Source organism: Erythrolamprus reginae, chromosome Z, assembly GCF_031021105.1.
Source record: "Erythrolamprus reginae isolate rEryReg1 chromosome Z, rEryReg1.hap1, whole genome shotgun sequence".
Taxonomy (NCBI): Eukaryota; Metazoa; Chordata; class Lepidosauria; order Squamata; family Dipsadidae; genus Erythrolamprus; species Erythrolamprus reginae.
The window spans coordinates 127534860-127549332 of NC_091963.1; the positions used below are offsets into that span (position 1 = coordinate 127534860).

General features: G+C 39.4%; 1 protein-coding gene across 2 annotated transcripts in view; it reads left to right on the forward strand.

The window, feature by feature from the left end:
* Positions 1-13750, forward strand: part of LOC139154343 (zinc finger and SCAN domain-containing protein 2-like) — a 32171-nt gene extending 18421 nt beyond the window's left edge. For both annotated transcript variants that reach the window (XM_070728803.1, XM_070728804.1), the window contains exons 3-5: positions 1968-2094; positions 5054-5113; positions 10027-13750. In XM_070728803.1, coding sequence (XP_070584904.1) covers positions 1968-2094; positions 5054-5113; positions 10027-11357 — 1518 coding nt within the window. In that variant the 3' untranslated portion in view covers positions 11358-13750. The remainder of the gene's footprint in view (positions 1-1967; positions 2095-5053; positions 5114-10026) is intronic.
* The last annotated feature ends 723 nt before the right edge of the window (positions 13751-14473 follow it).

Sequence of the window (14473 nt, forward strand, 5' to 3'; positions counted from 1 at the left end):
CTGTCAATAAGGCAAAGCAGTAACAGGCACAGGCAAACCTCTGTCAGGCAATCAATAGGAAAATAGCTCTTAGCTGCTAGGTAGATTTCAAGTATGGAGACGCAGCAAGAGCCTTTCCCATATTCCAGAACTGGTCCAAGTTCCTACCCAACCTCCTCATCGTGCGAGTCTACCGCCAGCTCTGCTGGCAGCCGGCAGGCCACTACACAGCCATTTTTCGTATGTTTTAGCCTGCAGTCCCCTAATCATCTTTGTTGCTCTTCTCTTCACTCTTTCTAGCATCTCAACATCTTTTTTTACATCGTGGCAACCAAAACTGGATACAGTATTCCAACTATGGCCTTACCAAGGCATTATAAAGTGCTATTAACACATCACGTGGTCTTGATTCTGTCCCTCTGTTTATGCAACCTAGAACTGTGTTGGATTTTTTGGCAGCTGCTGCACACTGTTGGCTCATTTAAATGGCTGTCCACTAGGACTCCAAGATCCCTCTCACACTATTGAGCAAGGTACCACATATATTGTACCTGTGCATTTTGTTTTTCTTGCCTAAATGTAGAATCTTACTTTTTTTCAGCATTGAATTTCATTTTGTTAGATAGCACCCAATATTCAAGTCTGTCAAAATCCTTCTGTATCTTAAGTTTATATCTTCCAGAATGTTGGCTATTCCTGCTAGCTTGGGGGCATTTACAAATTCGATGAGTTCCCCATCTATCCCCTCATCCAAATCATGGATGAAGATGTTGAAGAGTACTGGGCCTAAAACAGAACTTTTGGGTAACCCAGTGCATACTTCCATCCATGTAGATGCAGTTCTATTGAACACTTCATGTTAAGTTCAATTGGTCAGCCAGTTACAAATCCATCTGATGATGATGCTATCTAACCCATATTTTTCTATTTTATCAAGTAGTAGGTTATGGTCTACTTTATCAAATGCTTTGCTGAAGTCCAAGTAAATTATATTGACAGCATTCCTCTGGTCCACTAATTTTGTCACTTTGTCAAAGAATGCAATAAGATTATTCTGGCATGATCTGTTTTCGACAAACCCATGTTGCCTTTTGATTATTACTTTGCTTCTAGATGTTTGCTGATTTGTTGCTTGATTATCTTTTCCAGAATCTTTCCCTGAATTGAGGTCAGTTTGATAGGTCGGTAGTTTCTTGGATCTATTTTTCCCCTTTTTTTGAAGATGAGAACTACATCAGCTATTTTCCAGTTCTCTGGCAGGTCCCCAGTGCTCCAGGATCTTTGAAAAATATAATTCAGTGGTTCTGAGATCTTGTCTGCCAGTTTCTTCGGATCTTTTGGGGGTAATCCATCTGGTCCTGGTGATTTGAACTCATCTAGGGTAGACAGGTGCTCACTTACTATTTTCTTCCCTATTTTAATGTATTCCTAATCTGTTTTTGTGATGCTGTTTTTGATAGGTCGGACTGTGTTTTCCCTTTGTGTAAAGACAGTTGCAAAGAAAGTGAAGTAGTTTTGCTTTCTCCCTGTAGCTTGTCACCTTCTATCACCAATTATGATTATGATGATATTCCTCACTTTATACAACTCAAGCTGGCATGCATGCAGTAATGCTGCTTTCCACCCCCACCCCCTTAGAACAAGAACCTTAGAAGGTGAGTTGGTAGGCATCTTGGAGAACATCTAATCCAACTCTTTTTAGTACAGGATTCTACTACAGCATCCTTTGCAGATGGCCAACTACCTTCTACATAAACCTATCCAGAATATGAAGTTTTAAAATAAGATGTCAATATTCCTCCAACACCCTGCCAAACAACCAGTTCTGTATGGAGAATAGAGACCTTCTGGGAGAGCTGCGCCCAAAATGTTAACACCTTTTATTTTATTTTTCAGAGAAGAAATGTTTATTTTTCTAAATATGCTTAGTTTAGTATTAGATTGTCTTGGGCTTCTTTGTTAATTGTGCCTCTTTGATGAATCTTCAGGACTTTGACTTATTTGAGGAGGTATTGGTGACATTTCCTAATGAAGACCAAGTACTTTCAGATACTGAGCATGGTGATATATGCATGGAAACTGAGCAGCAGCTTGATGGAGACATATGTTTGCTTGGTAAGGAACTAATCAGTCCACCTACTTAATGCTTTGAAATGCTTCTCTTTCTCTAAATGCATTTTTAAATTATTATTGATGTATGCATTCCTATATAAAATAGTAAACATCTAGGACCTGACATTTTTACAGTAATATAAATCCTAAGCATGCTTTTAAGAATAGCTCAATTTAAGAGCCGTGGTGGTGCAATGGTTAGAATACAGTACTGCAGGCTACTTCTGCTGCCTGCCGGCTGCCTGCAATTCGGCAGTTCAGGTCTCACCAGGCTCAAGGTTGACTCAGCCTTCCATCTTTCTGAGGTTAAAATGAGGATTCAGATTATTGGGGGCAACATGCTGATTCCATAAACCACTTAGAGAGGGCTGTAAAAGCACTGTGAAGTGGTATGTAAGTCTTAAGTGCTATTGCTTATTAACCTCTTCAATCCAGTGTCTTCCATGTGCCCTCATTCATAGCCATAGTTTTGGAGACCTGTCAAAGCAATAAGCTTTACATTCTGTTCTTTTTCTTATACGTCAAAATCATGGCCTGCTGCGATATTCTCCTCAAGTCCCAAAAGTGCATTTTCCAAAAAAAAAAAAAAGTGGACTGTGGGGTTTTTTTAAACTTTGAGGAAGAAAATGTCATTTCACTTCTCACTCAAGAAACTTCCATCAGTTCTGGCTGGATGATTGGGGAGTGGGGAGAAATAAAAGAATTAGTTCTGACTGGAAGTTTGGGAGGAATGGAAGGATCATACTTCTTTGTGCTTATCTGATGGTTACGTTGAGGCCACTTGGGGTTATATCTGTACCCTCAAGATACAAATGGGTGTAGAATCTTCTTGGAACTGCCGAAAGAACAGTGTTGTAGTTAAGAGAGGGCTGTTCAAGTCTAACATAGATGGTCTCTACTTTGGAAGTCTACATAGATAGAGAGGACCATAGTTCCCTCTAAGCTGAGCAGTGAGCAATCGCTCACTTAAAAATCATCATCAACTCAGAGTTTTCCAAACCTGCCCAGAAGCCGAGAGGGAAAGAGTGAGAGGGAAGGAGAGAGAGAGGAAGAGAGAGAAACAGATAGAAAAAAGAGAGGAAGGAAAAGAGAAAGAAAAAGAATGGGAGGAAGGAAGAGAGAAAGAAAATCAAAATCTAGTTTGAAACTAGCTCAACTATTTAAGTGGCATTTTGATATTGATAGAGTTGCCCTATTATGAGCTCACTGTTATAGACACACAGTACAGTATTTTATTTTGAAATTCTCTGAGGCAAAACAGGGTGGGTTTTTTGTTTGTTTGTTTGTTTGTTTATTTATTATTTCTGTGCCGCCCAGTCCTGAAGGGACTGCTGCTCAGACACTATACTTTTCCGCCCCCCCCAAAAAAAAAATTAGAGGGAACACTGGAGAGGACCATTGGCTTGGAAAGGCTATTTATGTGTAAATTGAACCGCTCTCCCTCAACAGAGGGGGAGGGATACGACACCATCAATCTCCTGTCTACAACATAGTTCTTTCTGCAGTTTTTATTTTTTATTTTATTAATTTGTCCAATACACAAATACATAGGAAGAAAAATAGACATGTGATAATATAAAAGAGGGTGAAAGTAAACTTAGAGGAGAGGATACGTGAAAGGAAGAGAATATATAAGATAGGTGAAAGAAAGGAAAGACAATTGGACAGGGGACGAAAGGCACACCAGTGCACTTATGTACGCCCCTTACTGGCCTCTTAGGAACCTGGAGAGGTCAATCGTGGAGAGTCTAAGGGAGAAGTGTTGAGGGTTAGGGGTTGACACAATTGAGTCCGGTAATGAGTTCCACACTTCGATAACTCGATTGTTGAAATCATATTTTTTACAGTCAAGTTTGGAGCGGTTCGTATTAGGTTTGAATCTGTTGCGTGCTCTTGTGTTATTGCGGTTGAAGCTGAAGTAGTCATTGACCGGTAGGACATTGCAGCATATGATCTTGTGGGCAATATTCAAATCGTGTTTTAGGCGCCGTAGTTCTAGGCTTTCTAGGCCCAGGATTGTTAGTCTATTTTCGTAGGATATTCTGTTTTGAGTGGAGGAGTGAAGGGCTCTTCTGGTGAAATATCTTTGGACATTTCCAAGAAGATTCCACACCCATTTAGATTCTTACCATGAGGGGTACAGATAAACTCCCAAATGGCCTCAACAACTCTCAGAGAGAGTCCTAATAGCCAGATGGCTGCAAAGAAATATTATCCTCCTGCACCTAACATCCAGTCAGAGCTAATCCTTCGAACCCTGCGCCACCAACACCAATCTAATCAAAACTGATGAAGCCTCTTTGATAAAAAGCAAAACGTCTTCTTCCTCAAAGGGAAAAAAAAGTCTAATTGCCTTTTAAAAAAAGCATCTTTTGAGACAAGCATGAACTGGATGACTGAGAATATCCATAACATGCTTCTCAAGCATGTTTTCTATAAACAGTAGACATATTAAAGCAGAATTGAAAGCTGGTTGAGGATTAAACTATGGTAAATGCATATCTAATCAAGGACAGGAACAGAGGTTATTCGTGAAGCCAATGCTTTGCACATCGCAACCAAGTTATATCCGTACAATTTTCTTTTTCAACTATGATTAAACAATATGCAGACCTTTTTTCCCCCCGTGGAGCTCCAGTGATATACATTTGGAACAAGGTGTGCCCATTTTTTCCTGGATAATACAATCCATTCCTAGGCATTGGATTCCACAATATTATCAGGATCTTTGAAAAATACAGACAATTACTAACCATGGCAAAAACCCGCCAGCTTTCCAATATGCTGATCTTTGACCCTAATAAAGATTTGATTTTCCAGCTTTCCTTCTAAAAGATCTAAAAAAAACCACCCCATCTTCTTTATTCATTCATTTATTAATCTAATTTATAGGCCACCCAACTCCTGGACTGTGAGTATTTTAAGTAAGCTTTAGGGCTGGCTTTTTTCCTTTCTTGAATAGATTCTTCCGACACAGAAACCACCTGGGATTCTTCTGCAGAGGAAGGAAGAGGAGGTTCAGGTGAGTCAAGACCTTTCCTTCTAAAGCAGCATGTAGGAAATCCCGCAAGGAAGACATAGAAACATAGAAACATAGAAGACTGATGGCAGAAAAAGACCTCATGGTCCATCTAGTCTGCCCTTATACTATTTCCTGTATTTTATCTTAGGATGGATATATGTTTATCCCAGGCATGTTTAAATTCAGTTACTGTGGATTTACCAACCACGTCTGCTGGAAGTTTGTTCCAAGGATCTACTACTCTTTCAGTGAAATAATATTTTCTCATGTTGCTTTTGATCTTTACCCCAACTAACCTCAGATTGTGTCCCCTTGTTCTTGTGTTCACTTTCCTATTAAAAACACTTCCCTCCTGAACCTTATTTAACCCTTTAGCATATTTAAATGTTTCGATCATGTCCCCCCTTTTCCTTCTGTCCTCCAGACTATACAGATTGAGTTCATTAAGTCTTTCCTGATACGTTTTATACTTAAGACCTTCCACCATTCTTGTAGCCCGTCTTTGGACCCGTTCAATTTTGTCAATATCTTTTTGTAGGTGAGGTCTCCAGAAGACGAGGCTTTCTACTTCGGAATAAGGACTCCTGACCAGGGTGGATTTTGATTTTAAATCAACTCAATTTAAATCATGATTTAAATCACTAGTAAAAAGCCTTGATTTAAATCAACTCGATTTAAAACATAATTTTTAAAGAGCAACTTTCGAATTTGTCCCACAGCAGCTCCTCCTCTGACATGCTGTTGACTCACCAACAGTCCCAATATTGAAGAATATGCAGCCTCACGCTACATAACCGCACTCCATTTTATGCTTAATAGACCAAATTATTAATGTATCTTAAATAAAAAACTATATTTAGATTTACTCCAAAAGCATTTTATTAAAATAAATTTGATTTTTAAAAATCTTGATTTAAATTTTTAAAAAAATCTCATTTAAATAAAAATATCTGATTTAAATTTAGAAAATCTGATTTTAAAAAAAATTAAAACAATCGTTGATTTTTATCCACCCTGCTCCTGATCCATGTTATTTTGAATTGCTGTGCTCTTATATCTCTCCACTAAATCCATTCTGATAACAGGCTCTAGCTATCAAAAGGCTGGTCAGTCTGGCTATTATAATGAAAAGTCTTTACTTTTTTTTGAACTCCAAAATACTGTCTCTTATTAGTAAAAGCCATTTGTTTTTGCTAATTGCCTGAAGGCTGCTGTCCTTACCAGCCGGTGAGCTCATTTAGTACTTACTGACGAAGCAGATGAATTCAGATTTACTTCTGCATCTGAATAATCTTACTTTGATAATTGTGTACCCGAGAAATAGAGCATCCTTTCTTTTTGGTGCATTAGCAAGCATGGACTTGTTCGGCATGATAATGGTGAAAAGAAGAAGCTTCCAATTCTTCAATTTAAGATGACAGTCTTGTGGGGGAGCAGCTGACAAAATTTCAGCCAGGGAGTTGATGTTCTACAGGTAGTCCTCGACTTACAGTACAGTGTTCCCTCGATTTTCGCGGGGGATGTGTTCCGAGACCGCCCGCAAAAGCTGAATTTCCGCGAAGTAGAGATGCGGAAGTAAATACACTATTTTTGGCTTTGAACAGTATCACAAACCTTCCCTTAACACTTTAAACCCCTAAACTGCAATTTCCCATTCCCTTAGCAACTATTTAGATTATTACTCACCAAGTTTATTTATTAAAGTTTATTTAAAAAAATATTTATTAAAGGCGGACGAAAGTTTGGCGATGACATATGATCGCAAAGTATTTTTTAATTAATATTTTTGAAAAACCGTGGTATAGACTTTTCACGAAGTTCGAACCCGTGAAAATCGAGGAAACACTGTAATTCATTTAGTGACCAGGTTACTAAATGAGTTACAACGGCCCTGAAAAAATTGATCTGTCTCTTTTTTGCACTTAAGATCATTGTACCATCCCCATGGTAACAGGATCCAAATCCAGACGCTGGGCAACTGACTCATATCTATGACTATTGCAGGATCCCTAGGGCAACCCTCTGACAAGCAAAGTCAGTGGAAAGTTACTTAACAACAGGGTCATTAACTTAATAGCTGCAGCAATTCATTTAACTGGAAAGAAAGGTTGCAAAATGGGACAAAATTCATTTAACAAATGTCTTAGTAACAAATTTGGGGCTCAGTTGTGGTCGAAGACTAACTGCAATTCCAACTGTTTAATAATAATAATAATAATAATAATAATAATAATAATAATAATAATAATAATATATTAGATTTGTATGCCGCCCCTCTCCGAAGACTAAAACTTTTCAAGCATTGTTTAACCACATTATCATCAAAGTGACAGGAGCTAATTATTGATAAACTGAAATAGGATGATTTAGGATGTGTTATTAATTTTTCATATAAGAGATTCTATAAATGTTTATAATTTTGTTAAGCAGTGATGATATATGTGTTGTTATGTATGTATGCTTTTAAATTGGAGGAAAAATAAAAAAAATATACACATACAAAAAAGTGATAGGAGCTAGAAATACATGTTTTAATAATAGTAACAACAACAATAATACTAGAAATATCATAATTGAAAGATATAGGAACCAGGTGTACTGCTATTTATGCTGCCTGGTGGAATTGCAACATTTGGGTTGCATTTTGGAGAACATGCCTTAAATCTTACAAAGAGGCTATTTCGCCAATTAAAAGGCCTATGTTGTTTTAGCCAACTTAATGAATGCTAATTGTCAATTATATGGATTATTAGTTAATGCATACTAAGTCAGCAGCAAGGGGTTGGGTTTTTTTATTCAGCGATGTCTGCAATAAGTACATGGGTCAGTGTTTGAAGCTAACAAAATTTGGCCGTCTTTATACATGGGAATAACTTTTTAATAAAATTCATTAAATCATTTGGGGGAACTGCTTGGCTTTTTGATTATTAACTATAGGTAGTCCTCAAGTTGCAACAGTTCATTTAATGACTGTTTAATGTTATAATGGCAGTGATTGTTTTTCACAGTTATGACCTTTGCAGCAGCATCACAGTCGCATGATCAGAATTCAGATATTTGGCAACTAGTAGATATTAAGGCTGCAATCATCTGACAAGTAAAGTCAGTGGGGAAATTCACTTAACAACTGGGTTACTAACTTAATGACTGCAGTGATTCCCTTCACAAACTGTGACAAGAAATGTCGTAAAATGGGGAGAAAGTCACTAAATGTCTCATTCAACAATGAAAATGTGAAGCTTAATTGCAGTCATAAGTTGAGGACTACCTATACAATTTTTATTACTCCTGACCTTTGACCTGGGAAGATGGAGTTAGAATCCCAACCACAGCTAAAAAGCCACTAGTTCTTTGCTTGTAGCATCTGCAAGAAGATAACTAATAATTTGTGTGAGATAAATTATTGCACAAAATTGTATCAGATGTCAACTCAAATATGTACTTGTATCATTTATGTGATGATATGAGGGGTTGCATATTTGGGCATCAGTCACATTTGCTGTAAATGCTATTGTCCGTGGTCTGGATAAAACTTTGGATTGTATCTTTCTGTTTGCATGTTATTATCATATGTAAGGTATGTCACTACAATGACTAGTCTAAATGGAGACCTAACTATAGCAATAGCAAAAACATTTAGACTTGTAAACCGTCCCATAGTGCTTTACAGCATTATCTGGGTGATTTACAATGTCAGCATTACTTGCACATTGCCCCCAACTATCTGGGTCCTCATTTTACCAACCTTGAAATGATGGAAGGCTAAATCAATTTTGAGCCCCATCAGGATCAAACTCCAGACTGTTGGTAGAGTTTACTGTACTTTAATCATGGCACCACCAGAGCTCTCCATAATCCCAAATGTGATAAGATTATAATTAGAGTTTCTGACAATATAGCCCAAAAGAAATAAAATGAAGTCTTCAAGCAGAGCTTGACTATTGGCAATTTCAGGAATAAATGGCCCACCCTTGCCTTCTTCTGTAATGACTTTTGATTGTGTAATCTAATTTACAAAATACTAACAAAGCCTCACCCTCTTTAGCTTTCACAGCTAGAGCAGATGAACCAGTAAATCCTCTCCTTTGGAAGTTTCAAATTATCTGGGTAGTTTTAGGTTGAAAAGGCCTAGCTAAGAAAATCTGCAGAGAGGAGACCACTTTAGGAGGGACATTATTTGCTGTGTAAGCTAAAATGGAAAGACTATTGAAGCGCTTATTGGAATATGAGTGTTTATGTGTGTGATGTCTCAAAACCAAGAAAGTATTTTGCTTTCCTTAAGTTTCTCTTGTGTGGGCATAATTAATTCAGTCAATTAACCTAAACTGACTTAGTAACTTGTCTAATCATGATTTCCCCTGGGATATAATTAATCCGTTCAATTTTGGGAAATGAAGAAGACGGATGGGTAGGTAGGTAGGTAGATAGAGTTGTCCTAAAAATTTTGAGTTCCAGGTGTATTTATTGATGAAGAAGCAACAGCCATAGGGATTTCCAGAACGTTTGTTGTTGTTGTCTGTTGTGTATTGTCTAAGGGAAGGAAGGGGGTGGTCCTATGACATAGACCATGAGCGAATTGAGCAGCATTTCATAAGATCAACTATGTCTTCAATGGGAATTTTAATACATGTACTCTGATGAAGTTAGTAGAGGACTAACAAAAGCGAAGTAATTTTGGTAGTTTTAAATAAATTTTAAACATTCCGGAGATCGCAATAGCTGTTGCCTGTTCATAGGTGGGTGGATGGGTGGATGGATAAATAGATAGATAGATAGATAGATAGATAGATAGATAGATAGATAGATAGATAGATAGATAGATAGATAGATAGATAGGAATATACGTTGACTGATTATGGTTTATTGAGTATGTTTATACACCGTTTTAATTCTCTCTTATTCCCACATCAAAGCAGGTGCCCGGACACCTAATAGAGCAGATCTTCAGATGGGATTTGGAGAAAGACACAATGGAGTAGTGCAGAATTTGGCTCCAAAGAGGATACGGATAAGAGAGAAACGCCACCCTTGTATCGAATGTGGCAAGCGATTTCGTTGTCAGTCAGAACTGGCCCTGCATCAAAAAGTCCACACCCGGCCCAAATCCTTTCACTGCGCTGAGTGTGGGAAACAGTTTGGTCGATCCTCGCACCTGACCAGGCATCAGAAAACGCACATGAGCGAGGAATGCCATGTCTGCATCGAATGTGGCAAGCGATTCCGGTGGTCCACAGAGTTAGCCATCCACCAAAGGATTCATGCCGTGGAGCAGCCCTTGAACTACCCCATGGATGCTGAGACTTTGCTTCAGTGGCCCTCCGAGTTCAATATAATCCAGAATATTTTTACAGGCGAGAAAATCCCTTCCAATGGGGATATTGTAAAACCTCAGACAGTCAAGAAACCTCACCTCTGCCCTGAATGTGGGAAAGGTTTCCGGTGGCCCTCTGAACTCGCCACTCACCAGAAAACTCACAACAAGAACAAACACTACCTCTGTCCCGAGTGTGGGAAGGGATTCCAGTGGCCCTCGGAGCTGATGGCCCATCAGAGGATCCACACAGGCAACGGTTTGCTCCCCATGGATGATTGTGAGAACAGCATCAGCCAGCCACCTCATCAACCTCCCTACCCGCGACCTGGCGTGGCGGAGAAACGCCATATTTGCGGAGAATGTGGCAAGGCGTTCCGATGGCCTTCGGAACTCGCCACCCATCAGCGCATCCACACGGGAGAAAAACGCTACTTCTGCACAGAGTGTGAGAAGGGGTTCATATGGCCCTCGGAACTGGCTGCTCACCAGCGAACCCACACTGAGAAGCAAGCTTACCTATGCACGGAGTGTGGGAAAATATTCCACGATCTCTACAGTCTCACGAGGCACCAGAAGACCCACCTGGGAACCAAGGTCTACCCTTGCACCGAATGTGGGAAAACCTTCAGCCGGCAATCCCACCTGACTCGGCATCGGATCACTCACACCGGGGAGAGACCCTACCCTTGCATCGAATGTGGCAAGCGGTTTGGGCGACAGTCGCACCTCACTCGGCATCTTAGAATCCACACTGGAGAAAGACCCTACCAGTGTGGTGACTGCGGAGTGAGGTTTCGGCGGAGACACAGCATGATGTACCACCAACGGATCCACATGAGAGATTCCAATGGAAATCTGGACATGATAAACCCCGCTGACGCAGAAAGCTTTGTTGACCCTCTGCAGAGTCCTATCAGTATCACAATTTGACACGTTGGGCGGTAGGGAAGTAATTTCAGAAGGAACATGGGACATGGGTGAGCAGGACACTTTGAACACAGCATTCGGATGGGGTTCCCACGGTTGCATTATTTCACCAGGGTTTGGTATCGCAGGCAGGGTCCAAGAGGGAAACGTTTCAGGATTCCATACAGCCCGGCAGAGAACAGGGCCTGTGAACTGTGTAAACACTGCAAAGGATTCTGGGACAAGATGGCCACACTGTCCAGTGACCATGAATTGCTTGGTAGTTGGTCTGAAAAACAGGGCTGCCCCCAGAAACAGATCCAGTACCTGAGTGGCCAGGTTATCCCCGTGGTCCCAAGTTTAGATCTGGCTCCTGCAGAGCTTTGATGGTGGGAAAGAAACATTTGATAACCAGGATGGATATCTCCCAGTATTTGTTCCCTGGAACACATGGTTGTGGTGAGGTGTTGGACAGAATCTGCTTTTCTCACTTTCTTCATTTCTTCTTTCCGTGGCACATACGTGGGTCAAGTTGGGGTTGTGGTGATGAGAGAACTCTGTGGGGCCATCATGTTGTTCCTTGCAGGGCAGGGCACTCTTTGGTTTTACACTGTTCATATGTAAAAAGCAATCCATAATATTTTCCCCATTCTTATGCTGTTGCAGTGGGGGAAGCTGACCTTTCCCACTTTTTAAAATAATAATAATATAATAATGAAAATCTTTTACGTGCAAGAGTCTGATTTGGAATGAAATCTTAACAACCTATTATACAATATGGTGAGCTCTCCAAAGATACTTTCTCCGAGAGACTTTCACGCTCCATGGTGCTTCCATTTTTTCCTTTCATCTTTTCTTGGGAAATCTGGGTGAAATTTCCTTCCTTCCTTCCCTAGGGTACAAATTACTTATTTTTTTAAAGAAATAAGGCAGTGTTTGGACCTTCAGATCAGTGATTCTCAATCGTGGAAAATTTCAGGTATGTAGACTTTAACTCCCAATACGTTGGTATGCTGGGTGGTAAATTCTGGGAGTTGAAGTCCACATATTTGAAACTGATCATGGTTGAGAAACCCAGCTTTAGAGGAAAAGAAGAGCACATCCACTTTCACTATATTACTGTAGCTTTCCCCCATCTGGGACTCTGCAGATGTCTAGAATTGCATTTTGTTTTATCCTTAGTCACCACAGTCATCCTTTTAGATTGATGTGAGTTTTAATCCAATGCGTAGAAAGGTAACAGATATAGGAAGGCTGAACTATTATTTATTATTTTTTTTGCGTATTTATCAGTGGGTTTTTTTTTTTTAAATGCAGTAAGGCCTTGAATTAAAACAAACTACATTGCAATATAGTAAAATCACTACAAAATAAGAGCTGGATCAAACTCTTGTTTCACCATCAAATAATAATAAAATGATCAGAGATGATGAAAAGCTCTAAAACCCTACAATATTTCTAAAATGTCACGAGGAATGACAATATCCACACAACCTCTGGAACGAGATACAGAGTAATGGTTCTACAGGGAAAAAGTTTTTTTTTTTACTTCCTCCAATGTTGTCTCTCGGTGGCGAGAATGTAATCCACCACATAGAAAAAGAGTACAGATTTAGGAAGACTGAACTATTATTTATTTATTATTATTTTTTGAAAGTGTTGATCAGTGGAGGATTTTTTTTTTAAATGCAGCAAGGCCATGAATTAAAAAAAACTACATTGCAATACAGTAAAATCACTACAAAATAACAGTTGGACCAAGCTGTTGTATCAACAACAAATAATATTAAAATTATCAGAGATGATGAAAGGCTCTAAAATCGACAATATATCTTAAATGTGAGGAATGACAATATCCACCCAGCCTTCTCTGGAAGGAGATCCAGAGTAATGGTTCGATGAGGAAAAATATATACCGTATATATTGTGTTTTATACCTCTAACATAGCCTCTTGGTGAAGGGAATGATTAGAGAAGTGAAGGCTGTGGGTTGGAAAACAGATATTGCCTTAACCTTCTAACTCTACATTTCTGAAATGGTTCAGTCCTTTGTTTATTTAATTAGAATTATATTCCGCTCTTTCGGGGATTCCCTAAAGAAAACTATTTGGACATAAAACTTAAGAAAGTTAAGAAAGCAAAATATTTGGCCCCTAGATAGGGACAAAGGAACAAAGAAGAATATATATTTTTGTTACTCTGTTATCAAATGTAAACAGAGAATTTTGAAACGAAAATGAAAAAAGGTACTCTCAGAAGAATTGGAGATGAGAGGAAATACCACACTTTGTAGCAGTTTTTGTTCTAAGATATTTTTTCCCCCCCGCTCTTTGTATTGGCTTTGTAATGATAAGGGAGAGTTCCCTACCAACTTTTTTTTACCCTTCTTTGAAAGTATGAAGTCCCTGAAGAATGGAGATCCTTTTGGAAATAACTTCAGAATAAAGAACTTTCACAATTAGTGTCTTGTGTGTGCAGTTTCTGAAGAGCAGACTAACTTCACGCCTTGGCCCTTGTAGAAAAGAAGAGATGATGGTTCATAAAAGTCAAGAATACCTTTACTCCAAGCTGTGCTTTTTCACACTAATTCTGCATTTTCTGTATGAACTTATTAGGTTGGTTGAAAGAGAATTTGCTTTCTTGCAGAGAAATTCTCTTTTTGGGTTTAAGTGAAATTGAAATGTGTTCCTGCAGTCATTGACCATATTTAACCTATTATTTAACCTGCTTACTGAATTAACCCATTTGGGGGGTGGGTGTTGCACAATACAATGAATCCTAGTCAGCGGTGGGCTTATAGCCGGAATGCTAAATTGAGCTCGCCACGACGGCTCGTGAGTGCTTGCAGGGCCAGCACATTTTTGCTTCTGCACCTGTGGAGGTAGCAAAATCATGCACGGAGCCACAGGTGTGCTCATGTTTCGGCATGTGCGGAAGCCAAAAAAACTTGCCAAAACACTGGCGCACCTGTGGCTCCGTGCGTGATTTTGCTACCTCCACAGGTGCAGAAGCAAAATTGCGCTGGCCCTGCAAGCAGTTGTGAGCCGCGGTGGCGAGCGCAGTTTAGCGTTCCGGCTAGAAGCCCACCGCTGATCCTAATCCTACCAAACAGGTCTGATTTGCATATCAATTGATTTGCA